We start from the raw sequence: 26,965 nt of genomic DNA, 5'->3' as shown, positions 1-26,965 counted from the left end.
TTGCAGAGCTCACTTACTCCTCCTGGTAAAAGATGACTCACACTTCAAACATATTTAAAAATCATTATAAGAAAAAATTAACATGTCGCTCATTGATGTTGCCTGAGAATCTGATGTTTCTTTCTTTCTTGAATGCAGATTGAATTTTTTTTCAACCAATCAAGGGAATCCGTCTGGACAAACCTAACCTACTGTTGCGTGTGTGTATATATTTGTTATAAGTTTGTTTGTGTATATTAAACAATAGCTCCTGATGCCAGCTTGATATGGCTGCAATTGTCTCTTTCATAGGAGACCCATGTTGTGACCACTTGTGCCCAAGCCTTGGAATGCACTGTCTTCATCTTCATCTTGTTCTCTCACGGAACTTATAGATATTCTTAACGGACGCTTACAATATTTTCCATTCCACAAATGTTAACTAGGACATTGTGTTAAGTCCCCTGTTTAGTCCCTCTCACCTAGCATCATAGTAATAAAAAGCCAAAGGGGCTGACACACTTGAGTGAAGAATGCCTCTATCTGAGCTTGAGGAAACATGTTGCCTGGGATTTTAATGACACACCCAGAGCTGACCTGCAGCTGTAAACACATACACATATGCACCTGCCAAAAGTGAGTCATACATAGTGGGCAGGGCCTGAAGAGAGCATGAGCTCATCATCTCATCATGTTGGTTCCAGCACATTCCCACAGCTCATCTAGAACTCCCTTCTTCACTGCTTCTGTCATTTCTCCTACCTGTCTCTTCCTGCCTCCTGTCTATCTCCTCTTATTCCCCTCTCTATTGTGTAGGTGTTTCGGTGTTTGTGAACATGCTCATTTACCCCCACCGTGTTGTGGCTAACTCTCTATGATCAAATACAGGAAGGGGTGTGTGTGTTCGGTGGGCTTTTGTTCACCTGTTGGAAAGTAAAAAGAGGCAGTGATGTGTTTGTGTGTGTGTCTTTGTGTGTGTACATGTGTGTGAATGTGTGTGTTTTGTGTTGGTGGAGATTACATTCAAAGCAGTCAGTGTGAGAAACAGGAGATGCACAAGAAGCGTGAGAACATTACCTGGAAAACAGCTGGGAATGTTCCCTAAACAGGCTCACCAAACATGTGTATACACAAGCATCCGTGTAGACACACACACACACACACACACACACACACACACACACACACACACACACACATACACACCACACACAAATATACATGCACATCAAGAATGAAACAGGCACTGGTATTGTAGTAAAGTACACACTTTACTTAGTTCTAAACAATCATTGTGTTTATGGATTCTGGAGAACTTGTAATCTATTGGAAAAAGTTCAAATTAACCATACCATAACAGAACCTCCCTCTATCTACAAAAAACATTACATTTCCTTACTTTATTGCATACTTTGTTTACTTTGTACACTTACAGATGACTTACAATGTGTGTGTGTGTTGTGTGTGTTTGTCTGTGTGTGTGTTGTGTGTGTTTGTGCATACGTGCAGACAATGGCATTTATCACAACCCGCATGTGTTTTTCTTTGTGATCTGAGGTGAATGCATTCTCAGGTTGCAATAAAAAGAGGATGTAATGTCTCTGTTTACTGCACATTTGCTGCACATTATGCAACCCGGACAAAGATGACACAACAGAGGAACCGCGGGGGGGGGCTGTCATCAGTTGCAAAAAGAAAGTTCTATTTAAGTCTTTGCCCACAGTTGAGGGGATCTGTTACAGACATACACAAGAAATGGGTGTGTCACGGGGTATTTACTCTTTCTTTCTTTCTGTCATATAAACCTGTCATCTTGTCTCTCAAGTGTAGTATGCAGTAAATATAGTGAAAGACATTCTTAATGAATAAGTTTGCATCTGTTGGTTCAGTGAGGAACAAGCGGGGAAGTGTAAGTAGATGGATCTATGCAGCAACAACTCACATCTGCACGCAAATTTCACAAAGTTTGATGTACAAATCCAAATATTTGGCCTGGGATCATAGAAGAGGGACATTTTATTTACTGTACCTTTTCTACTGGCATCTGTGTGGATTCCAGCCAATTCAGCAAACCATGATCAACAATCTGAAAATAAAACGTTTTTTATTCAAAAGCCATCCTCGAGAAAGAAGAAGACTCAAGATCATTTGGAAAATATAGAAAAAAAATAGTAAAGACCTGAGAGGGACATCCAAAAACAGACACAGAGTATAGCAGCAATTAAAGTGCACAGGCACACATACTCGAACATGCACACACACACACAACCACTTATGTAGTCATAGTGTCCCAGACAGCTCTCCGGAAGTATGCCATTTCCTGTGGAGCTACTGCAGGTCAGTGTCCATAAGGCTGATGACTCCCTGGGGCCACTAGTTACTTTACACGGTTTAAATGGCGCTATCTACTGTTGCACCACTGATCTCAGATGCACACAAACATTTTACGCCACATGTGTATGTATACACACACAAAGTGACATTTACTTCAAGACGGTTCATTCAGTTTGCACCTTCTTCCAACAGTATTATTAACAAAACAAGTGTTATGGCCAACAGAGTAGTGGCAATAATGATTTTATTCAACATATGTCACTTTGCTCTGTATGTTTGCTCTGTATGTCCCATAAACTTCTAGCTTCAATGCAGTTGGAGAAATGTGCCTAACAGTGGCAGAGATCTATGTCCAGTGTCTGCAGCAGGCCTATCCCACCAGTTTCCCCGTAAACCAAAAACCCATCTCCTCGGTTGTTCTCATCCAGCCTTTTTCAACTTGCCGTTTTGGCACCTGTTCACATACAATTTAAGCATCTTAAATCCAACCTTTACCCCCATATGAACCAGGAGACGTCCCAAACAATCAGACCTACTTCTCTGCATGAATTACCATTTTAATTGGGAGGGCTGTGAGAATGAATAATCTGACAGCATATGGCTAAGTGTGCACGATCATCTATCACAGTGTTATTTATTCCCTCCCAGGTCCAGAGGCTGTTTCAACATGCTGGTCTAATTACTATTGCTGGGGGTGGGGACTGGGAGGCAAGCTCAGAAAAACAATAACAGTGCTAATGCTTGAGGCAACACTAGGTTAGGTCCACACCCAATTCCTCATACACACTTTGTCAGTAAGTTAAATGGCATTGGAATACTCAGGAAGAAAAGAGACCGAGAAAACAAGGACGGATGTGAGAGATTCAGGATGTGTCCTTTATCCTTCTAATTTTCTAATGGGGGCTTTCTTAGAGAAAGTAACTGAAAAGACACTAGAAACCTCTTGTCTTTCAAGTGGCGATCCAGATGTAACACAAAAAGCCAGGGCGTCTTTGTAGGAGGGGGAGAAGAATACAAAGAAAAAGCTCTCTTAAATAATATCATTATTTATTACATGTCTATAAAGAATCATTACAATCTAAAGCAATGAAGTAAGTTTAAATTATCATCTCTTAGTAGCATCACAATATGCAAGTTATGAAATATTTACAATGAAAGACACAGCAAGATCAGCCAGGGCCCCTTTAAATGCGGAATAAAAACATTATCGAAATGCAAAACACTGCTCAAACACCAACAGGCTCGATTAGCAAAAACAAACGGGAAAAAAAAAGGTTTCCATTCAAAATTTGAAGAAAAAAAACATACAAACAGCAAGTATCTGATTTAAAGTTTAACAAACATTATCAACAATATTTATACATTTGGTATGCCTTTGTAAACTAATTTTTCAAAAGTGTAATTGCATATATGCCATTTGTGTTGTACCTAAGTAACAAGAATTAATTACATCAAATATTAATAATTTTTTTGTAAAACATTTTTTTTCCAGAATTACAGCATTAGAAAATGTCCTCATTGTGGCAACAAGACTATGCCATGACAGCTTAAAAAAGAAAAAATCAAATCCAAACCATATCAGGTTAGCATAAAACTTAATTAGTGCTTTTGTTGTATAAGGTTCACTCAAACATATAATATGCACAGTAAAAACAGCATAAATTATTTAACTTAACGTCTCTCAAAGCTGCTCATCATTTGCGTTGATGCAGTAATCTGTAACAATGCAATATTTACAGTGTATTAAGCAAAGATTAAGTACCGGTGAGATAAATTAAAAGATACTTCCCCAGGTGTCTTTGTTGTGGTTTTCACTTATTACCTCTGCATGTTTCATGACTGTTGCAGTTGTGGTGTTCAGTGGGTTGTGTGCTCCCAAGCTTGGAGCACAGCATGTACTACATTCAATGCGCCTTGTGTTACAATCTAGAAAGTTTGTAAGTGCAAGACCATGCATTAGCTCCGGTGTGTCCCATCTGGCTCTCCCTCGGCTCAAAGTGGCAGCGGAGGATTCAAGCTATTGAATGGCTCAATCAACAGCCAATCAGAGTGTGCCCTGCATTGCTCAGCGCCGCCTGCCTGTACTTGCCAGCCATCGATCTGGTGTGACAGAGCTCCGCAATGAGGCATCAAGTGAGAAAGTGTCAGATTCTGGGTTGTCCAGTTACTCTAATAAATAACTTCAAACATTCATGTTTCAATCCCTTGTCCTGACACATAATTTCCTGCATGCTGCATGTGTGCTGGAGATTACATGGATATGTTGGGTCCACATGTGTATGTCCGTTCACTTGTGACAGGCCTGATGGTCAACAAGCGATGGACCAGGTTAATGTTGCAGGTTTCAGATGTGGGAGATTCCTCTAAGGTCATATTGGCATGTATTCTTTTGATGAGAATGAATTAGTTCTCCTCTATCTCAGGCATATAAATAAATATATTACTCTAGAGATTTAACACATAATCTTGTCATAAATGTTACCAGGAAAGAGTTAGAACTTAATCTCAAGAGAGGCGGTCTCTCATTCGCTCTGATATATGTTCAGACTATTTCATCAGTTAAACAGTTAAATTCTGCATTTTGAAGGTCCAAACTGACAGCTGACAGGTCCATCAGACAATGGAGACGACAGAATAAGGCTTTGGATTGGTGATTTTTAAAAAAAACATTCACCTTTTAAAATAAATATTTTATATTTATATCACAAACACACACACGCACACACATATACACACTCACATATCGATGTATGTGTGTGTGTGTGTGTGTGTGTGGATTGGTACCAATACGTCTTAGTTGATTTTTTTGTTGTGTTTTTTTTGCTGAGGTAGGATTTCTTATGCAAACTTAATTTTTTTTTTAAATATGTTCAAAAATGCCACCTCTTTTTTTGCAGTTTATCTGTATATAAATACACACAAACTTTTCACCAAATGCATACAAACATGATAAATAAATAAATATATGTATTCTGTATGCAAACCTTTTTTTTTTGCATGAATGCATGTGCACACGTGTTCTCCAGGTTTAGTTAACAGATGTTCAGGCAAGACTACCTGGCAACTACTGGCTACAAACCAAAAGAAAGCCAGTTGAAAGTGTATGTATGGTACTAACAACAATAACAAATAACACAATATATCATAAACTCATCTTTCAGGCCTACATTTAATAGTTATAATAGAGATAAATAGTTACCTATCTATAATAGTTTGTTTTCTAAGAATCTAGAAGAAGTCATCTAGAACAGCAGCGATGGCAGCTGAATATTTTGGTGCCAAGAAAAGTGGAGGGAAGATTTGGAGCAAGGGTCAAGGGTCCAGGTTGCTATGGTGACGGATGTCCCTGTGACCCTCAAAGACGACGACAAGGGTCAAAGGACATTGGCTGCAGTGCATTGTCCAGCTGTTGCCGTGGCGACCTCGTCACCAATCCTATGTTCACAGAAGAGGGATGAGAGAGGAGGGGGTGCCAGCAGCCTTCATTCTGGAAGAACAAAAAAAACAACACAAATAGATTTTATCAATACGTCATTAGTTAAAAGCAGCCATATTTTCCTAAGAAAATGCATGGTATTTCTTATTCAACACTCCAAAATAACTTCAAGTTATACTACTTCAATTGTTTAGAAATATAATTCAAGTGTGTACATACAGCACATGAGATTTTCTACTCTTTCAACAAAGTTAAAAGAGTAGGGGGCGAGTCAAACAAAAAACCCATATTGTTACCAAGTAAGGAATTTGTGCTCTTCAAGGGTTCTAACTGTGTGTGTGTGTGTGTGTGTGAGAGAGAGAGAGAGAGAGAGAGAGAAATATCTGTTCTTCAGCCTGTGAACACTAAAATGGTAAGGACCTTCTCGGCAGGGCAAAAACAGAGTGGCATTTAGCACGGTGCAGCTGACACAGTGCAGTCTCCAATGACGGCAAGAGACAGCAACAGCACTCCCCCATACCACACAAACACAAACAGACACACACATAGCTATTCTTGACTGCATAGCCTCTGAAGTCTGATAAACAAAAATGCCATTTCCAACCTCACACACACACACACACACACACACACACACACACACACACACACACACACACACACACACACACACACACACACACACACACACACACACACACACACACACACACACACACACACACACACACACACACACACACACACACACACACAGTATTGTATTCCCATTCACTATAAACCCAGAGTATTCAGCTCCTCTCCCACTGGAAAGCTGTACTGGCCCTTGCCCTTGTGTACTTGTTTGTGAGGTTTCATTTGCATGCAGCTATCAAACGGGAGCGGAAGTCTTGGCTGACACACACAAACAAACAGCGCGGCTGCATTTCTTCCCTCATGCGTGGTCTTTACTCCCTCTTCCCAGCCACAAACAAGAGGAGTTTTCACAAAGCTGGATGTGACGCTGAAACAAACCTTTCATTCAGAGTTGTCACTGTTGCTGCTCAACTACTCACATAAACACACACTTTGTTCTCTGTCTTTGCCCTTGACGCACTAACTGCAAATAAAAGTCAAGAGGACAATGTCAGATCGAAATACTTGGCACAGCCTTTATTGATTGACCAATGCACTTCCACTGGTGCTCAGCATTGTCAAAGATGCGACAGTGAAGTCACTCAAAAAAGGGGAAAAAAAACATGTTATATCACTCCTCATGCCACCTGGGGCTGACTGGGCTCTGACTCTTCATTGTTTGGGGTGTCAGAGACAGAATATAAAAGAATTGTGAGAGGGAGACTGTGGAAAAACCACAGTAACAGAATCAACCTGACTGAGAGGAATGGGAATGCAGTGAGGTCATGGGACCAACGGCCCATGACAGTTTGGGTGAGTGTGTGTGTGTGTGTGTGTCAGGGCTGGTCCAGACAGTAGCTTGTAGAGGCAGACACTTGGGTGACAATGACTGAGATCTGCCCGGAAAATGAATCACCAATTGCTCAGTTCCATAAACAAATGTTGAAAAACAATACTTTTGATAATGGTTGCTATTAGGTGATGTATAGAGATTCCAGCCTTGCCACACACACTGCAATGCAAACATGCTGACTGAAGAAAAGTGTGGGTGGTCAGAGAGTTCAAGAAGGGAGAACATCACTGAAAGAAGGGGACAGAGGTTCATCAAAGAATGAGCCTAATGGCGTCTTCTCCTCCCTATTTGGACAACATAAACACACCATCACCACTACACCCTGACATGACCCCCCCCCTCACACACACACACACACACACACACACACACACACACACACACACACACACACACACACACACACACACACACACACACACACACACACACACACACACACACACACACACACGGTCTGTTCATTATTTATTTAGCTCTCACAGGCTAAATTTAGCACTGCTCCATTCAGGGTTAGGACACATACTCAGAGCCATGTATTAGTAGCCTCCTCTCTAGTGCTTGAGCAGCAGAGTAAACAGGTCCCCAGTTCTCTTGGTGCGGCCCCTGCTGAAGTAGATGTGTGTCGTAAACCTTTCAGGGTTACTGTTTGAACTGCTTTCAAAATACATTACTGCTCATTGGTTTTTGACTTTTTCCTTTTGAGCTTTCAGAAACAATGATCTTACAAAGCAGGCTTTCTCCAACAGACAGGCAAAGAGCAGCAGGCTCAGATATGCTCTGTTTACATTCCTACCCTGTTAACTCCGCCCTGATCCACAGCAGCACTCCCCTACACAAACACTGACTGACTTTTCACCTCTGACCCCCCACACCTCTGTGTGTCCAACAAAACAAAAACAATCTACCTTTTTACCTTGACAATTCTGCTGAGCCATTATTAAAAAAAGACATCAATACTCCATGTTTTATGTCCTCGCATTCAAGGTTTACATCAAGGCCAGTGAATGATAAAAATCTACAGTTATCATGTTTTCACTCAGATGTCTGTTTATTTGTCTAGAAACACAATTAGTCATAATCAAATCAATAAAATGTCAGTGTACATCATGTATAACCTCTAATTTGACCAAAGGGGAGCATTTCCATTGGAAGATGTACTCTGTGTGTGTGTGTGTGTGTGTGTGTGTGTGTGTGTGTGTGTGTGTGTGTGTGTGTGTGGTTAGATTCACTGAAAAATTTAAATTTCAGGAAGCTTTATACTTTAATCAAGCTTTCAAATATTTGTTTTTTTAGTCAGACCAAATACTCAGAAACTTTGTCCTATGAGGATTACGCATTTTCATTATGAATTTAAATATATGAAAAATAACATCACATCAAAACAGGCAGGCACAAATGAAAATGAAAAAAAAAATTCTCAGGATGGCCTTCATTAAAATATGATCAGAATGAACACACAGAAGAAACCCAGGCAACAGCCAAGAAGGACAGCCCTCATATTCACAACATAGCACTAAAATTCAGAGTTCAATCGTTCATATGTAGAAAACCAATACCAACAGACCAACTGATAATGCTTACCTTGTTTGTTTGTGCGTGTGTGTGTGTGTGTGTGTGTGTGTGTGTGTGTGTGTGTGTGTGTGTGTGTGTGTGTGTGTGTGTGTAACACACTACTTCTATCTCTTCTTCTACCTTTAGACAAAACAAGCTGCTCAACAATGTCTAATCCTGAAGTGAACGTAATCCTTCTTACCTCCAAGCTAAATTGAGGATAGGTTGGCTGTGTTTTTATCTGCTACTGGAACATCCCGCCCTACAGTACTCACAAGAGTTATGTATCAGACAGTCAGGAGAACTTTGTGTGTGAGTGTGCATTAGAGATGGAGGGCTAAACACAAGGACAGGTGATGACAAGAGAGAAAATTATCTTTCTGCTGTTTTATGTAATCACATAATCAAGTTGAGGCAAAGTTTACTATTTGAAAAAAAAGGACTTTCTATAGAATATGTTTGACATAACTTTTGTGATTTTTTTTGGCCCTACTTATGTACATTTTATGCTACATTTAAGATAATTTAATTAACTTGCTTTTAGCATTTAAAAAAATTAATAAAAATCAAGCAGTAAGCATTTTATTCCCTAATGTTGTATTTCAGACAACATTTTTTTGTGAGAAACGGCATGTCAGATCTTGGTACAAACCACCTGCTTGGTTATTGTTTATTTTGTCAGCAGTGTTAAAAGAAAACATAAAGTGCCAGTGTTACTGGCCACTCTTGTTATATAGGATGAGGTAATTATTTATTGCCTTGTTAGATGATCACCTACGGCCTTCAGTGTGATCAGCAGATTGGGGACAGTTTGCCAGTGCCGGGAAACAATAGAAAATACACATTGACGCAGAAAGGTACTATTATGGGGATAGGGTGTGTTGAGAGGGGGGTGACATCACATGATTTCGAGAAAAAAAACTGGTGGCTGAAGACAAGAGGAGGAGAAAAGGGGGAGGAGGATGAGAAGGAGGGAGGGTTTTGGTTTGGTATATTGCTTCTTGAAACTGCCTAGCCACATCCACACCCTCCCCCCCTTGTTGTCGTGGCAGATGGTGGCCAGTCATTAGTGTATTGTCACTCTTCTCCGAAGGGCCAGATAACCAGTGAGCAGTGCTTGGCGGGGCAGGTGCAAAAACCCCTGACCCCACCCCCACCACGCACCCCTACCCACCCCTCAACCTTCAACCATCTGCTGACTGCTGTGTATATGGACAAACACAGGGAAAGAAGACACACAAAGTGGGATTGCAAGTCTGCGTTTGTGTATTTGCATGAACAGCATGGAGAGTGTGAGTCAGTTTTCACCCCTAAATGCACCCGTGCGTGGGAGGGAAATGTGATGATAGGTGGATGATAGTTACACTCTAAAAGGAGATAAAATCAGGGGAATCAAATAACGGCAAAAAAGTAGTAATAGTAGTACACACAGCTTGAGCAATATTGGGGGGGGATTCCCTGATGGGAGTATTTCCTTTTTCTTTGAGACCCTTTTCTATCTGGCGTTAAGATCTGTACTGAGTGATCCGATCACAAGTACAGGTCTGAGCTCACTGTGGAAGCACTGAAATATGATCACTTCCCCATCGTTCAGGGACATTACATGGGGAAGTTTCTTCAAGTCATTTTCAAGTTTTTTTCCCCTCAGTTACAATTACAGAAAGATTAATCGTTAGTACTGTTCCAAACAACTGGTTCTTTGGATATAAGCCCCTCAGTTGGAGGCCTATAATTTTTCACAGAGCTTTTATCATTTACTCAATTACAGTTGCTGTCAGTGATAGAATGTGAGGTATTATTCCTTCAGGTAGACAGTTCTTGAACATACATGAACTAAATAAACATAAGCAAACAAGATTAAGTCAGTGAGAGGTTCCTAAGTGCCCAGCCCCCACCTTGAAGGACTTTCTTATTTGTATAAGCAAAAAAAAACAAATTCGATTTTGCAACCACCACAGTACATTACCATTACACAACCTGAAAGTGTCTGTTCAGTCACCATGCAGTTTCGTATTTCCTAACCAATGAGATAATCTAAAAAATGAAAGCTAACTGAACCGAAACAATATGTAATGGTTGCTTTATCAACTTAATCTGGAAGACAAATAGAACTCATCGGTTTCATCTTCAATTAAAAGTAACACCAATATCAGTTGCGTTGCAAAGGTAAAAAACAACAATTCCGTCTTTGAGAAACGGGAATAATGTAGGTATTCATTTGCATACATAGCAGGGAAGCAAGATGCGATCAAAAGTGCCTCTGAGGACACATATGGAGATGCATTTTAATGCCAAATCGAGTAGGAGCTGTTCAATAGTGATCCGATCAATCAAGGAGCATCTTAATAGCAGTTCTGAACAGGCCCTCACACACATAACTGGTTCAAAGGTCAAAGGAGGGAATTGTTGACAGCGAGAACACTTACACTAAATGCTGAATAGCCTCCTCCTCTAACTTTTCATGTTAAGCAACCTATCCCGACCTGAGGCTTCCCATTAAACCTGGTCGTTCTTAACTAAGCCAAAACACTCCATATATAGCGACAGAGTACTCACTCGTTCACGTGCGTTCAGTTTTAAAACAGTATCTCGTGCTCTCACTGTGTGCCTCATAAGGTGACTGCAGAAGGCAAATGAGGACATGTGATTTAATTTCATCCTCTGCCGGTTTAAAACTGATCTATTGTGGGAATGTAAGTTTGGCTTACTCAGTGATATCAGCAGAGAATGGTACAACTTGTATTTGTCCGCACCAAAGGAAAGAGAAGAACTGATGTTTTGAAGACAGTATCCTCTTACTTGCTGCATTGGTAAAACATACCTGATTTGAACTGAGTAGTTCAAGCACAGTCATATTTCAACCCCCACGCCTTTTTTCCTGACCAGAAAAATACAGCAACAACACCGTTCTCTTTTCTATCCTTCACTAATGTTCAGCCAAGTATGTTTTTTTTTTTTAGAGGATGGAATTTTTATGGAGAATTTCCTCAATTCTAAGACTAACCTTGACACAGACCTGGAAAGTTACCAGAGTTTTAAGAGTCAATGAGTTGAGTGGCAATTGTAACCTCATTGCAATGTAATGAAAGTGTCACGGTAATAGTGGTAGATAAACAATAACGGAGGCGTTTTACATACAAGGCTTTTGCAGTTTGTTCTTTCTTTAAGTTCTTCATTAAAAAAATAACATCAGATTGGAAACGTCTTTAATCTGTAAAAAAGCAGGTCATGTAGGAACATTGATAACTACACGCATGGGTAGATATCGAGTTCAGTCAAATAAGCTTGTGCATTTGAATTGTTGATTTGTGAATGATAATCAAATCAAAATCAAAAGATTTCTACCTCCAGCGTGTAGGCCTTGTCACAAAGTCAAAACCAAATGTTTTCATGTGACATATGCAAAAGAAAAAATGTTTGGGAAGTGTTTACAGTGAAATATTCCCTACCCCCCCTCGGAGTCCATCCCTCCAGGTTAGAAAAACAAGTGAGTATTCACCTCTCCCAGCAACCTTTGCACACTGCCCACATTCCAGCCCTGAAACCCAGTACCTGACAATTGATAAACAACTGACTCACTTGTTTTCCTGGGGAACCTGATGACTTGCGCCAAGCCCTACAATGGCTGTGTTCACAGCATGAGAGCCAGCAAAGACAGAGACCAAGGGAGACAACTTGGTTTCGGATCCACAAACACCAATTAAACGCTTGCATTTTTTAATCATGAAAAGAGTCGCGATGATCCAGACTCTGAATCTTCTTTTCAAACGGCAGCTTCTGACATGCCCATGTTAGATCACCTCTCCTTGTGATAAATCCCTGCCATTTAGAGGTTCATAAAGAGTCATTTATTCAAACCAAACAAAATATATTGAAAAAAATTGACGGCAAGTTGTCTTTTCCAAGACAAAAAGTTGTCAAACACATAGTTTGACAACTTTTTGTCATAGTTTGTTCACCTGACAAACGTCAAATCAAAATGTTTTTGATGGATTCTGCTTTTAATTCACTATTTTGAATCACTGGATTGGATGTGAAGTCGTTGTTGGACAGTGCTAATGCTGTATATTAAACCGCATCACACGGGAAGACTTTGAGTCATTCCAACAAATAAGAAAATAAATAGAAAAAACAGCAGCTAATTTCAAGCCATAGCGAGGAAACAAAATGTATTATAACCAAATACATACCTAATTGTAATTAACATTTTGGAAATATGTTAGTTTCATTCCTTGACTATTATTCAGTGATCAAAGGCCCGTGAAACTCCTGAATAACACAGACATGAGGTTTTTTGATGTGCTATGGGTGTGACAGGTAGGTGACTAATGCTATCCAAACATCACAACCTCTATAAACTTTACAACTGCCTTTAAAAACAGAACACTGCAGCATATCACAAAAAGTCTGTCGGTGTGACAACACAATTAATGTAAAGTAGATCCGAGTGATAAATGTTATTTCCATTCCTACGAATAACAATGTAGGTTTTCCTCTTTTCTTTTTTTAAGATGATGAGTCACATTTGTGGTTTTCCCTGCAAGATTAGCATTTAAATACTGCCAAATTCATTTAACATGTTAATGCAGGAACTATGTGCCAGCTTTTAGTTTGCTCTCAAACAGTCTGCAGGCACACAGACTGGTTGTGTTCAGCAAGTTCTCGGAAATATCATAATTTCTCTCAACTTTCAACCGAGTTGAAATGAATTCATCGCTGCTTAGCAACAGGTGGACTATCGCAATGGAGTACACGGCATTTCCAAGACAGAGCTTAATCAAGACATGACACCACTCCCCATGAATGAATGGTTGGAAAAACTCACCCTTCACAGCAGCAGCGGTCTCCTTGAATCCCAGGCTGGCATAGGGGCTGGTGTTGAAACCATTCATGCCACCCTTGCAACCACAAGTTGTTTTGAATCGCAGAAGTCCGTCGCAGTCCCCTAACCTGCATCCGGCCAGGTTACCCTCCATCAAGTTTAAGGCAATGTAATTCAGTCCGTTTTGATAACCAGCTGACGTTTCCCTGCACATGGGGCTGTTGCTGATATAGTCCTCGTCATGCCCCTCAGAGCTCCGTACAGAGCGGGATACATTCTCCACAGAGGCAGAACTGTGTCGTTTAATGTCGTGAGCAAAGGAGGGGCACACAGGTGTAACCGTGGTGGTAGAGGAAAATGTCTCTGAGCTATGTCGACGCCGCCCCTGAGGGTCAGCCCGGATGACTTTTGCGCCCCTGTTGGGGTCAATGAGGGTAACGGACAATGAAGGCCCTCCCAGGAGATAAGAGTCCACCGGCACAGGTGGTACCCCGTCCACAATGCTGCTTTCCAGGCTGAGTCTCTGGACACAGGCTGTGGGGCTGGTGGGGAGGTGAGTAGCATCTGTCGCGCAGAGAGCACGTATGGGGGCGGGAGGAGTGAAAGTCATCTCGGTATAGTCATCCTTGACCGGAGCTGGTTGAATTACCAAGCTCAAGTGATGTTTAAGGGGATATTCGTCGACGACCCCCATCACCTCCGCTTGTCCCTCTGTCCTTTTTCCCTCTTCTTCCTCTCCATCTTCTCGCAAGTCCTGCTCATCATTCAGTAGGTTAGGGCGAGTCAAAACATCGGGGGTGTGGTCCGAGCATCCAGCAGGGGGGGAACCCCCCGTTTGGTTCGAGCTGAGATGACACGGAGAGCCAACGTCAACATTAGCATAGTCAGAGCGCTCTACACAGGATATATTTGAGGACTCGGCGGTCTCGGAAACAGCAGATGGCACCGGTTCATGATTAGGGCTACTAAAGTCTATGTTGATATACTCTCCTGGGCTGCGGGGTTCTGACGGAAGCGGGTGCTCATTCATACAGGGAAGGGTTCTGAGGGATTCCAGAGCCAGCCGGGTCGGTCGACACATCCTATTCCTGTGGATCGGACCTGCGTCTATCCTCGCCAATCTGAGGGGTGTCAGAGCAGCAGAGGGGTTTCCCGGTGCCCCTGGAGAGCCACCGGCCACAGGGTCCCCCGGAGAGACCGGACAGCAGTTGGACTCTTCTTCGATCCGCTGTTTCTGTAAGCTCATTACCACATACTGGTCGGTGTCTGCGGACGCATTCCGCTGCAGCTGGCCTTTAAGCGAATGTGGTAAGGAACTGTAAGAATAAATGGGTCTGTGATGATGCTGGGAGTGAGCATCTCCTGCTGAAGAATTAACAATGTAGTCTAGGGACATGAGGGACACCAGGGGGTCGACGGGAGACATGTTCAGGTACTCGCCGCCGGTGAGCTTTCCATCAATGCTCTCCACTGACATCTTGGTTCCACACCACATGCGCATATAACCACTATCTTCAAGGGAGAGGCTACCGGGGGAGTCTGCGTGTGGGGGCAGTCCTGCCGAGGAGGAGTGCGAGCGGGGGTTGATGATCTGTTTTGGAGCCGAAACACACATGGGACTCATGGGCATATAGGGGTCATTCTTGGACATGACTGTTTGCGGTGCCACACCCGGCATCATGGGCATGTAGCCACTGTCACCGTGAAGATGGGTGGAACCGATGTGACCGTCCCTGCAATCCTCCGGATAGGTGCCCTTGGGGGAGGCGGTGTGACATCTGCGAGAAGGCTGGCTCCCGCTGGTGTTCGTGGCCCTCATGAGAGTATACTCGTCCAGGGAGGCCGAAGATACTTGCGGGGGACCCCTCGGCTGGCGGGGGGTCGTGAGGGAGTACGTGCGTTTCCGCGTTTTATCCAACTCCGGTAACCACCGGTAGGCACTGTGACTCTGTTGCTCCATCACCATGTATCCATCAAGCTCGCTGCCATCCCGGGAGGGGGGGGTGTCAGCTTTGAGGGACTCTGGAGTGTTGCTACAGAAAGTGAGAGGTAGCCTGAGGTCCCGGCCGTCTGCCGGGCTGGAGCCATACTCCTCGCAGGAAATAAAACCAGCATCGCTTGAAGAGCCTGAGAAGGAGGCACTGCAGCTGGAGGGAGGAGGAGCACTGCTGTCCGTGCAGGAGGACAGGCTTGCGAGGCTCGGGGTGGCCATGGGGGGAGACTGAGACAGAGGCATGGACATGGACTTGCTGTGCTGGAGGGAGGAAGCTTCAAATGTTCGACAGGGGCGCGAAGTGATGGTGTGGGATCTGCTCAGGAGGGTCCTGTGGACCCCCGGGCTGAGGGGGCTCCCTGTCACCGACATGGGGCGTGTCATGGTGCCGTCGCCTTCACTGGCGGTGCGAATACGGCAGGAGGAGAATTTGCTGATCGGGGAGGTGGCGGCTATGCTGTCGGTGCGGGAGCGGCGGAGGAGGCCGGTCTGGCTCGGAGGGAGGTTGTTCAGGTGCCGCCTCGTCGGCACGGAGATCGGGTTGGTACCGGACGACTGGCTCTTGCTGCGCGGCCGGAACTCCGACAGCTCCTTCATAGCTTTCATCGCCTCCAAGATAGTTTCGTGGATGTTCTGAGCCACGACCGAGTCGTCCGCCTGCATCCACAGCTCGCCGGGTCCCGTGGACGCGGAGCGACCCACCTCAATGAAGAAGAAGCTGTCGGAGTGGCCGCACCTCCGAATGTTCATCAGCTGCAAGATGACGGACGCGACCTCCGTGTTGAGCTTGACGAAGCTGATATTCCGACTGGAGAGGCAGAGCCTGTAGACGCCGGTTAGATTCCTGCTCTGCCCGAGGCCTTTCGATTTCAAATTCACTTGCCATACCTCCTTGTAGACGGGGCTGACCGGCGTGATGACGCCGTAGCTCGCCTCGTCGAAACCGACGAGCGAGGACGCTGAGTTGGACGCCGAGCCGTCGTACACTTTTCCCTCGGCCATCAGATCCGTCAACACCCGGTACCAGCTCTCCTGCTCCGGCTCGCTGTCCGCCGCCACGGCGAAGTACTCGTCCTTGGTGTAAAGCGCGATAAGGTATTTGTGTTTGGCGTCCGCTCGCTTGTTGATGTTCAGGCAGCAGTCCAGAGGAATAACTCTCTTGGCGCTCGATTTGTTTCTCCATTTCTTCTCGCTGTCGTAGTACTCCAGGCGAGCGGGGAAGCCCTCGCCCTGCTCCCGCAGCACGAAGAAGCGCTTGTGTCCGTGTTTCTGCTTCTTCAGGTAGCCGCATTTCTTCACGCCGTCGCGGCTTTTACCAGGTTGCGCCGGCGGGTGTCCGGCATTCGGCGGACTCGCCATCCCTTCGCCACGCAAGACGCACAATGCTTTCCCTCGAGTTGCCGGAGAAACGACGCGGTTTCCTTTTTTTAAAATCCCTTTCTTTCAGAGGCGGCTGTGCGTTCGTCTTCTCCCACGGCCGAGCAATAAATAACACATGTCGGTTCGGTTTCCGGACCGGGGAGGGGAAACGAACGGCATGTGACGATCTACACATTCAGCGTTGGTGAGAGAGAGAGAGAGATGGAGAGAGGCAGAGGAAAAAAAGGAAAGAGGAAGGAAAAAAATACACACACACCAGCAGTGGGCGGCGCGCCCTCAGCTCATTGGGCTTATTGGTGGAAATGTGATGAATGCTTGAGAGAGGAGGAGAGGAGAGGAGAGGAAAGGAAAGGAAGGGAGAGGGAAGGAGAGGAGAGGAGGAGAAAACCCTCCTCCGCCACCTTCTGACTCACTAGAGCTAGGCACTACTGCTGTGTGTGTGTGTGTGTGTGTGTGTGTGTGTGTGTGTGTGTGTGTGTGTGTGTGTGTGTGTGTGTGTGTGTGTGTGTGTGTGTGTGTAGGTTAAATCAGCCCTGTTATCCAACATTTGGCACTGGCTTTATGGGAATAATAGTAATGATAATGATGAAGATAATAATATTTTATTTAAGGCGCCTCACTCGATAGTCAAAGACCCGGTGCATGCATATACAGGAAATGCAGATTTTAAAAGAAAAATGGAAATGAAACAAGAAAAGTGTCAAAGAGGTGACAAAAATTAATAAAATATGCATATTCATACACATATGTATATGTAAATAAAGTGACGGAGCAGTTGGTGGTCAGATGGAATAAGCCGATTTTAGCAGATGTGTTCTGAGTCGTGATTTTAGGTGAGGGACTTAATGGATGTTTCTGAATTGGGGTGGTACTGAAATCCAGAGACAGGCAGCCGAGCTGCTCTGGGACACACAGGTTTATAGACGATATATAGAAGGAACTTTGTGTTTTCTCTATGTAAAGCAGGATTTGGGGTAATTTGATAAGAAGGGCCTATCCCTTGGTATTTTCTATATTTTCTATATCCTCCAAATTATTGGAGTCCCAACACACACACACACACACACACACACACACACACACACACACATACAGTCACCGCCACAATGCACCTCCTACCGGTAAACCGGCGTCACATCCCGCAGCCTGCAGTTCGCTCACCATTCCCTCCGCGTCCTCAAGTCAGACACAGGCTACCGCACTCCTCCTCTCGATCTATCCGTGACACACGAACCGGTGCGCGGGAGGGAGCTGCACAGACACAGGCACAAATGTACTTATTGCGTCACGTCGTCAGTTTCCGTCCGTGTTTTGTCTGGAGCGCCCAAAATAGCAGAGCCCCTCATCTTAGACGTGCCTTTAACTCATCCCGTTTCACAAGCAAAACGGGATGAGATGGGAGTGATCGACACACGTTTAGAAGATGAAAGATAAATCACAGTGTCACTGAAACTGATTATCCATTTACGGGCATACATCAAAATATCAGCTCCCGATGACGCAAATACTGTGGATGCGTCAGTGGCTGGCAAATAGATGTGATGATGCTTTGCAGCAATCAGCTGGTGATGGTGATGCTGATAGTGAGTCACTGAGAGACAAACTTTTACCTGGGGAGGGGGGCCTGTTCACCTTTTCCTGTCCTTCGGAGGGTCTGCGACTCATGTCAGATCAATAGACAGGAGCATGGCTGAAATATAGATGCAAAAGCAGGGAGTGAAAGGAATCGAGGTCACCTGATTTAATGAAATGATGGGACAATGTAGTTACGGCGATGTTTTGCTCCTTTTGTTTTTAAATAATCACACACCTCAAAAAGATAACAAAAAACACCATGACTAACCGTCCCCCTCCACTGAATATATTCCAATTTTCCTTAAGAGATCACTCTGCTGGCTCAGCACCAGACCACCCTCTCCTCCCAGGCGAGGTCAATTACCATACCCAGCGCAGGTCAATTATGCCACCAAAGGCAATGATTTGACTCCACTGCCACAGTGGCAAAGGAATCATTTTTAGGCAACAACCCATAGTAGTCTGTCCCCAAAATAACCTTTTGCTTTCATCCGGTGTTAGTGATGCAGGAGCTTGTGTTTTGTTCATTTGTTTTCTTTTCATTATTTGAGCTACTGTGTTGAGCCCACTCTGGCTTTGAGGGAATATTGATATAAATAGACGTAGCAGGGCTGGCTGGCTAAACCTCCAAGGTTCAGCGATCTCCCTGCAGGATGTAGATGGTTCCCAGTAAGATTATATGAGGTTTCCTGCATGGCAGATATGGGCGTGTATCTGAACTTTCTCTTTGACATCAAAAAGCTGCCTCAGATTGACAGTACTTTGAGTGCATGTTTTTTGTTTTTCTATTTTCCTTTTTATATAGTATATATATATATATATGTATATAACCTTTAGTGGATACACTGCTTGTGTTTTTGAAACTTTAAGGTGGAGGTTCTGTCAGAGGCATATGAAAAAATCCATGACATCTCACCTTGTATAATGCTCTGACCCGATGCTAGTAAGCTAAACAAAAAGTAGAGTGGGGGCAGTGAGAAATGAAAGCAGAGGTGCAGAGAGGGACCATTTTCTTTTTGCATAATCTATGAACCATGAGAAATGCAAATCAGCTGTCTATAAAACACCAATAAGGTGTGCCTGTGCTGCTTGCAAACTCAGTTTGCTTGTGAATGTGATGTGTCCTTGCCCTTTCCTTAGGTAACTACATGAATATTTATCATCATCCAATTTACACAGCATGGTACATTAATTTACAAGTTAATTAAATGGACAAATAAGCCTGATTTACAAGGCTTTAAAATGTGTCCCCTCATCTCCTGGAATGAACCCATTAGGCCTTTATATGTTTGTTAATTTAAAGCAAGAGTGTCTCTTCAAACATCCCCTCAGAACAGTTGGCACCTCTGATAAGTGGGGCGTATTTCCTTCCCTAAGTTGTCTAGAAGTCCAAGTGATGTTCAAGTCAAACAGGATTAAATAAACAAAGCAGTATAGATTGTCTAAATTAACTCCAGTAGTCCGTAGCTCCAAAGACCTAATCTCATTTAGGCTCTTTAGGCTAGCTCCCAAACACAAGCCTCACTTGCCCCGTTTGCTGAGTCACAGGCAAATACTGTCTCAGTCCCCCGCTACACTGTCGCTGTGTGCAAAGATTACTTTCATAAGCTTCATAAAGCAGATTAGAATAGCTAGTCTGTTGAGATAAGATTAAGGACAAGTGTGGGGAGGGGGTCGGATTACACTCTGGCACAGTCAACTCACTGCCCCATCAAATGAACAACAGAACTTGTATTGCGGACATATAAACAATTCCCACACGCTTTAACGAACCCTTTGACTCATCTAATTACACAGAAACAGAACCCTTACACAACCTTTTGACCTATACCTGCAGTGCAGTAATGAACAAGAACGCTCCCATGTTGTTATTTACTGCACTGAGCACTGCATAGTCTAACCTCTGTCCCAATTGAATCAGTTAACCATAATATCCTGTGAAGTGACACTCTGAACCCTGACCCTATTGTTGTACACTAATTTATCAGCTTTACACTTTATACTACTTAAATTCAATGAGACTTCATATGAAGGTGGATGGTGTGAAAACGTAAAAAAACTGAGCTGTGGCAATAGAAGTTAAACATCATGCATAAGATTTATCTTAACTCTAAAATGGCTGTACATTTATATATTTAGTGAAGCTCCTTATCATACATGATAATTAACTATCAAGGCCTTTATTTAATCTCAATTTCCCAGAGAGTTGTAATTAATATTGCCTGGAGCTCTCATTATTTATATCTCTCATCTTGAGGAAGTAAAGTCAATGTCAACAAATGAAACCCAATTTTGTAATCCAGCAATAATTATAATGGAAGTGCAGATTGCCGAGTTCAAGTTTTAGGTGGTCACCCACAACCCACTCAATTTTGCAATCATTGCCGAAAACATTACATTGAATTCTTTTCTTTGTTCATTTTTCGTTGTTCCGGGCCTGTCCAAGCATGTGCTGATGGAGATTGTAGTGTTATTTGACGGGACCGTATGTCCGTTGTTTTTTAGCCAGGGGTTAAAGTGTTTATTACTTCAGTTAAACAAGCCACTGCAAATAGACAGTCTTTTTTTCATCAGAAAGTTCAACAAATGGCATAATTTGCATGGTTGTGGGAAATTTTACAGTTCATATACCTTCCTTGGTAGGTACTGTATTTCTGCCTGATCTGTTTTTCATCCATTTCAGAATAATTTGTTGTATGGACCCCCAGTGTCTTGGATTTTCTCATTTCACAGGCCATTGGAAGAGGTATTTATTTAAAATGTAATATGCTCATTACAAGGATAAGTGATGTATCAGGCAGATCACAGTCATTGCATGATTACTAAACAAGAAGAGGGACCAGTGATAAAATGTTTATGTAGACCAAAAAAATACACAGATACAATATTTATTCATGGGTACATCTTCCTCAATGCATTACTGGCCACACAGGCAGGTATTGTGGTCCCCTGCTATTTGAAATCTACACTCTCTGTTGTTTTGATTAAATTGATTTGAATGCATGTGGTACTCAGTCTCCATAATGCCATCATCACTCATTTGTCACAATTATGCGTCATCTGAAGTCACTTGGTTTGATATAAATGACAGTGATACATGAGCCAAACCCCTCTTCTTCAGTCGGATGAGAGGGGATCGTATTGAATCAGACAGAAATACTCAATCAAATATGAGCCTCTGTTGGTATTGTAGGGGCTTACATTCAAGCTTAAAGTTTATATTTGAAAATCTGACTCACTGTGACCGCAGTAAGAAGTGATAGTTTCTTGATTTATTGGTTATGGTGATTTGTGGTTGGTTTTTTTTCAGTTTTTGTAGAGGAAGTTGTAGGCAGTGTTTGGATCAGGGTTTATATTTTCATTCATTACAGCATGCAATGGGTGATTTTTAAATGCTGTTTCTGTAAAGTCAATCACTACCCGCATACGGAGTAGCAGAGGGAAGATGTAGGAAAAGTAGGAGGCATAAACAGCTTTAAAAATGGAAATGATCTAATAAGAATGTGTAGGCTGTGACCCATTCCGGCTTGTGTGCATGCATTTGTACAATTTAAGTGAGCATTGATTTTTGCTGCGACTTCGCCTGAACTGAACCCACCGATCTATAACAAATATTCTGATTTTCTCTGTTCATTTTCAGTCTAAAAAAGGGAGGTATACACTCATCTTTTATGCATGCTTGTTGTATGCCTATATGAATTTGAAAATTATGATAATGATAAAATATTGTGTATCGCTACAAACACCTCATTCATGTTAACTCATGTGACATTCATTTGAGGAAACAGAGACCGACACAGTTCAACAATGAAGTTCATGAGCCAATTTAACTCCAGCTCCATACTATCATCCATAACAAACAAAATATATAAATAAATAAACACAAATAAAAAAAGCTTGCTGGTAATGGGCATGCAAAGCTGCAAACAAATGTGAAAAGATAAAAGGAATTTAAATCCTATTTCCCCCTAAAGTGTGATCTCATCACACCAGCTAAGGCCTCTGTTGATGCCATCCGGCTATTCAAGCAGTATTCAAATCTCCAAATAAGTAAGGAATAAAGTCAGCTCTATGATGTGGAAATTAAACCCTTTGCTGTCTTTGCTGATTAATGATTGTTTGCTTCCCGATTCCAAGACAAGGCACCTCTTCTTCGGATAAAAGGGGGCACAGGAAGCTGTTTTCTCTCTCTCTCTCTCTCTCTCTCTCTCTCTCTCTCTCTCTCTCTCTCTCTCTCTCTCTCTCTCTTTAGCAAGACTCAGCTTCCCACTGATAAAATCAAAATAGGGCAGGGAAGTAAAATCAACTTATGGATGGTTCTTGAACATATCATATGCATTCCTCTGAAAAAGGAATGCATATCAGATTAATTGTATGTGGGTGTAGAAGAGAAATATTCAAATGGATGTTCACAGTAAATAAGGTATTTCCTGGGATGTCGGGTTCACCATGTAATTTCAGAATATTCCACATACCACATACATTCCACATCATACAGGTGAGGAATACTCACCCGTATGATAGTGTAATTGAATGAAACATACACAGATATAAAAAATAGAAGTTCTATCAAATAAAAAATATTCACATCACTTTGCATCAACCTTGTCTAAGTGACTCTACCTAAGCACAGGTTGAATTGACAGCTGTCTTATGAATGTCTTTACAAGTATCATCTTTCCGACACAGCAGGATGCAGATAACTTCGTTTAAAGCCTTCCAGACAGTCAGATAGGTTAAAGATAAGACTGGTTAGTAATGATCCTAGCTCTCAGGATTACATGACTTTAAAAGTCAAAGGTATTGGAACTTAAGTGCTGGAACTACTAACAGACTGTTAGTGGCTTAGCACTGCATGGGCCACAGTTTCTCTTCATTCACAACCGCTTCTCACCAAAGTTTGTCATACTACCACATTGTATAAGCTTTCTCTCTCACACCCCCCTCACTCAGTCTCTTTCTGTCTCTCTCGTGCTGCATTACAAACAACATTAAGCAATGTTACAACTAATATATAAATATTTCTACATATCTATACAGGTTTATCTTTCTGTTAAGTACTTAGGGTAAATAGTCCATACCTATGAGGCGTGTGGAAAAGAGATAAAGGTGCACAAGACAGTTGTGAGACCAATGATGCTGTATGATTTGGAGTCAGTGGCATTGAAGAAAAGACAGGAAGCAGAGCTGGAGGTAGCAGAGATGAAGATGTTGAGGTTCCTTTTTGGGGGGGATGAGAACAGGTAGGATCAGGAATCAATCTATCAGGGGAACAGCACATGTTAAATGTTTTGGACACAAAGAGAAGCCAGACTGATATGGTTTGGTCATGTACAAAGGAGGGCTAGTGCATATATTGGTAGAAGGATGTTAGGATTGGCGCTGCCTGGCAGGAGGTCTAGAGAAAGACCAAAGAGAAGATTTATGGACGTAGTGAGAGAGGACATGAAGTTAGTAGTTATGAGAGAAGAGGATATAGAGAATAGGGTTAGATGGAGCGGGGTTGATTCGCTGTTGCAATCCCTGAAAGGAAAAAAGGAAAAAGCCAAAAGGAAAAAGAGAAGAAGTTTGTCTGTGTGTGTGTGTGTGTGTGTGTGTGTGTGTGTGTGTGTGTGTGTGTGTGTGTGTGTGTGTGTGTCTGTATAGACACAAGATTTTTCTCGTTTGTGATGTGGACATTTCAAGTTCCTGTATTATGTTTGTTTCTATTGCATACATATTGCATGTCTTTTATTTTTCCACATGCAGTTTGCCAATGAAACAATTCTGAATGAAGACTAGAATTCAAGGCTAACCAGGCAATTTTCTTGCATGTGTGTTTAGACTAGTCCTCTATGCACAAACCGGTTTGAATTATAAATTGGACCACATAAACATGGACTAACATAATTAATAATTGAATTTGACCCCAAACACAACCAAATGACACAAATTGAGAAATTATATCATATAAACATGACACTGATGGGGGTTGCAGTGACGGCATGCATGCATGCATAAACATACATTCACATACACTCTAATTTATAGTGGTATGTGTGTGTGTGTGTGTTTGCACTTTCTTGATGAAAGAATCAGTCATAGTAGTTTATCTAAGGCAAACTTGGGTATAAACATGAACATTCATTCATTCAAGGCTCAAGAGATTGCACTCAAGCAAATAATTTAAATGAGAATATTCACTTTTATTTATTAGAATTATCTACATAAGCCCAACCCCTCCTCACTGCATGCAATTAAAATGGAAGCGATAGGTAATGACACACACATAATAGCAGAGCCATCACATGAATATGTAATGAAATCCACATTGAAATTAGAGGGAGGGAGTTTTATATCTGTCCTGCCTCCCATCCCCATCGTTCTCACTTTATCTTCCCCTCCCCCACTCGTGCCCTTTCCTCCCTCCCTCCCTCCTCATTGGCCAGCTGTTCTGAAATATTTAACATTTTAAAATTATCTGTGTCTATCTTCTTCTCATAAGGCAGATAAAGTTTTGTTTTTAGCTACACAAAAATATAAGCTGCTGCTTCATCTTATCCTCATTCAGTACCAGTAAGAATCAGTGGGTTCTTTTTTCCAACAATAATGGAGCTGCTGGTGGGTGGAGATCACTGAAGCTGGCGTTTGTATTATGAAGAGAGGTAAAATACTCTGCATGCACATGGATCAGTTGGTAGGTTGGCTGTGTGGGTTGGAGTGCTGGGGCAGTTTTGGTAACCACAGGAGTGGGAGGATGTGAAGAGGTGTAGTGATAGCCAGAAAACACAGGAAATGTTCTCTTTGGACAATGGACACCTTCTGTGGGGACAAGCTGTGATGGTCTGTATCCTAAATCAACATCATGTAGATAAAGCATCTTCAAAAGCAAGTGTGTTACACAATCGCAATGTTGAATTAAACAATAAATATGGTAAACAAATAGCCCTCCTTCTGTTAAGGATAACAGAGCTACTGTTTCAAAACATTTCTAGAGATTTTAATCAAAAACAGTCATTTGATAGATCTTACTGAATTTACCCTGGTGTTAATATGTATTTTGATGTGTTCATTTAAATAATTTGTGGTAACTTCATTTCATCACCCTTTTTTGATATTTATTCCTATAATCGATGTTGTAACCGTCTCCCATGAAGATTTTCTATTTTTGTTTTCGCTTGAATTGAACATTGGTTGTCTAATCATATCATGGCAGTCAGACTTAGTTTCTATCTGTGAAGATTTTTCCCGTGTAAATCGAGAGATTTCTTCACTTCTGTCAGCCTCAAGAAACACCATTCCCTTCTTTACGTCTTCTAGGGCCTTACATTTTACTCTTATCTTTTAATTTACCATCCAAAGATTTAGATATTGTTTTGCAGTAATTTGTGTCATTTTTCAGTCAAAATGTCCGCGTGTGTATCTTTGTCAGCGCAGACACAAATGGTTGTGACGTTAACATATCAAGCTGAACTATTGATAGCTTTGTTCAAGAATATAAACTTAAGGAAGGTTGACTCCCGGTTCAAGTTCCACATATATGTAAAATGATTACAAATGATCACAAGTTCACCATTAAAAGCCAAATCGTTTTTGATCTTACCATCAGTTGATGGTCTGAGTCCCCTAATCCGTACAGGCCATTAAGATGTTCATCAGTTATTCAATTAAAAATACATGGTCTAATTTTGAAGACTACAATTATCAGAGAATGGGTCTAATTGTGCATAAATTCAAGCCAAATACCTAATGACTTCTAATGATTTTGCCAAAGCATTAAGAGAGAAGTTCGCTGATGAAACCCCATCTGAAGGTTTGATCTGAGGGGGGAGCCTGAGGGCCGTGCCACAGTTCTGAAATGTCTTACGGTTCTATGTGACGCTGCAGTGCCGCCCCTAATTTACATACATTTATATGCCAACGCTTTACTAATTCCATGGTCTGTTTAATGGGGTTTCAACAGTGGCAAGATTGAGGACAGGTTAATGAATACTTTATAAGGCTTGATCAAACAAAGAGAATCAACTGGAAGTGTCTGCCACACGTGTCCATGTAGATGTGGATAAAAGAATGTGTATTTGCACAATTTCATCTGTAAGGCAGACTTATATTGAAGTGAGTCGGTCTATATGCACATGCTAAGGCAGTTTGAAGGAGGTGGCGTAGCCCTCCAACCATAAGTCAATGATAACAATCAAAGGCAAACTTTGGATATGGTAATAGCGCTGTGCAAAGCTCAGAACCTCCACGAGTCGGGTAAAGAAGAAAATGCACGACTGCCCTTGCAGGCAGAATACATTACATTCTAAAAGGCTACATAGGCAGAATCAGTGGAAACACATTTGCATCTGGATGTCTCCTGGATGTTGTAAATGGGCTTCCGTTGGTCGAGTCCATGAAATGGGACTTGATAGTGATACTATGTGGGAGGAGTTTTAATATGCA

The 26,965-nt window shown here is 42.3% G+C and overlaps 1 protein-coding gene across 1 annotated transcript; it reads right to left on the bottom strand.

Annotated features, from left to right (window-relative positions):
* Positions 1 to 3,343: 3,343 nt before the first annotated feature.
* On the bottom strand, positions 3,344 to 17,211 carry irs2b (insulin receptor substrate 2b). The gene is made up of 2 exons (XM_086145202.1): positions 13,597 to 17,211; positions 3,344 to 5,800 (listed from the first exon to the last, which is right to left on the bottom strand). The coding sequence occupies exons 1-2, from the start codon at positions 16,943 to 16,945 to the stop codon at positions 5,796 to 5,798; spliced, it is 3,354 nt and encodes a 1,117-aa protein (XP_086001328.1). The 5' UTR covers positions 16,946 to 17,211; the 3' UTR covers positions 3,344 to 5,795.
* Positions 17,212 to 26,965: the final 9,754 nt, after the last annotated feature.

The sequence above is a fragment of the Fistularia commersonii genome, chromosome 4 (assembly GCF_037954325.1).
Source record: "Fistularia commersonii isolate RoL2024-O1a breed Wild chromosome 4, RoL_Fcom_v1.0, whole genome shotgun sequence".
In the NCBI taxonomy this organism is placed as follows: domain Eukaryota; kingdom Metazoa; phylum Chordata; class Actinopteri; order Syngnathiformes; family Fistulariidae; genus Fistularia; species Fistularia commersonii.
Note: the sequence above shows the minus strand (reverse complement) of the source record. Positions and strands in the feature narration are given on the sequence as shown.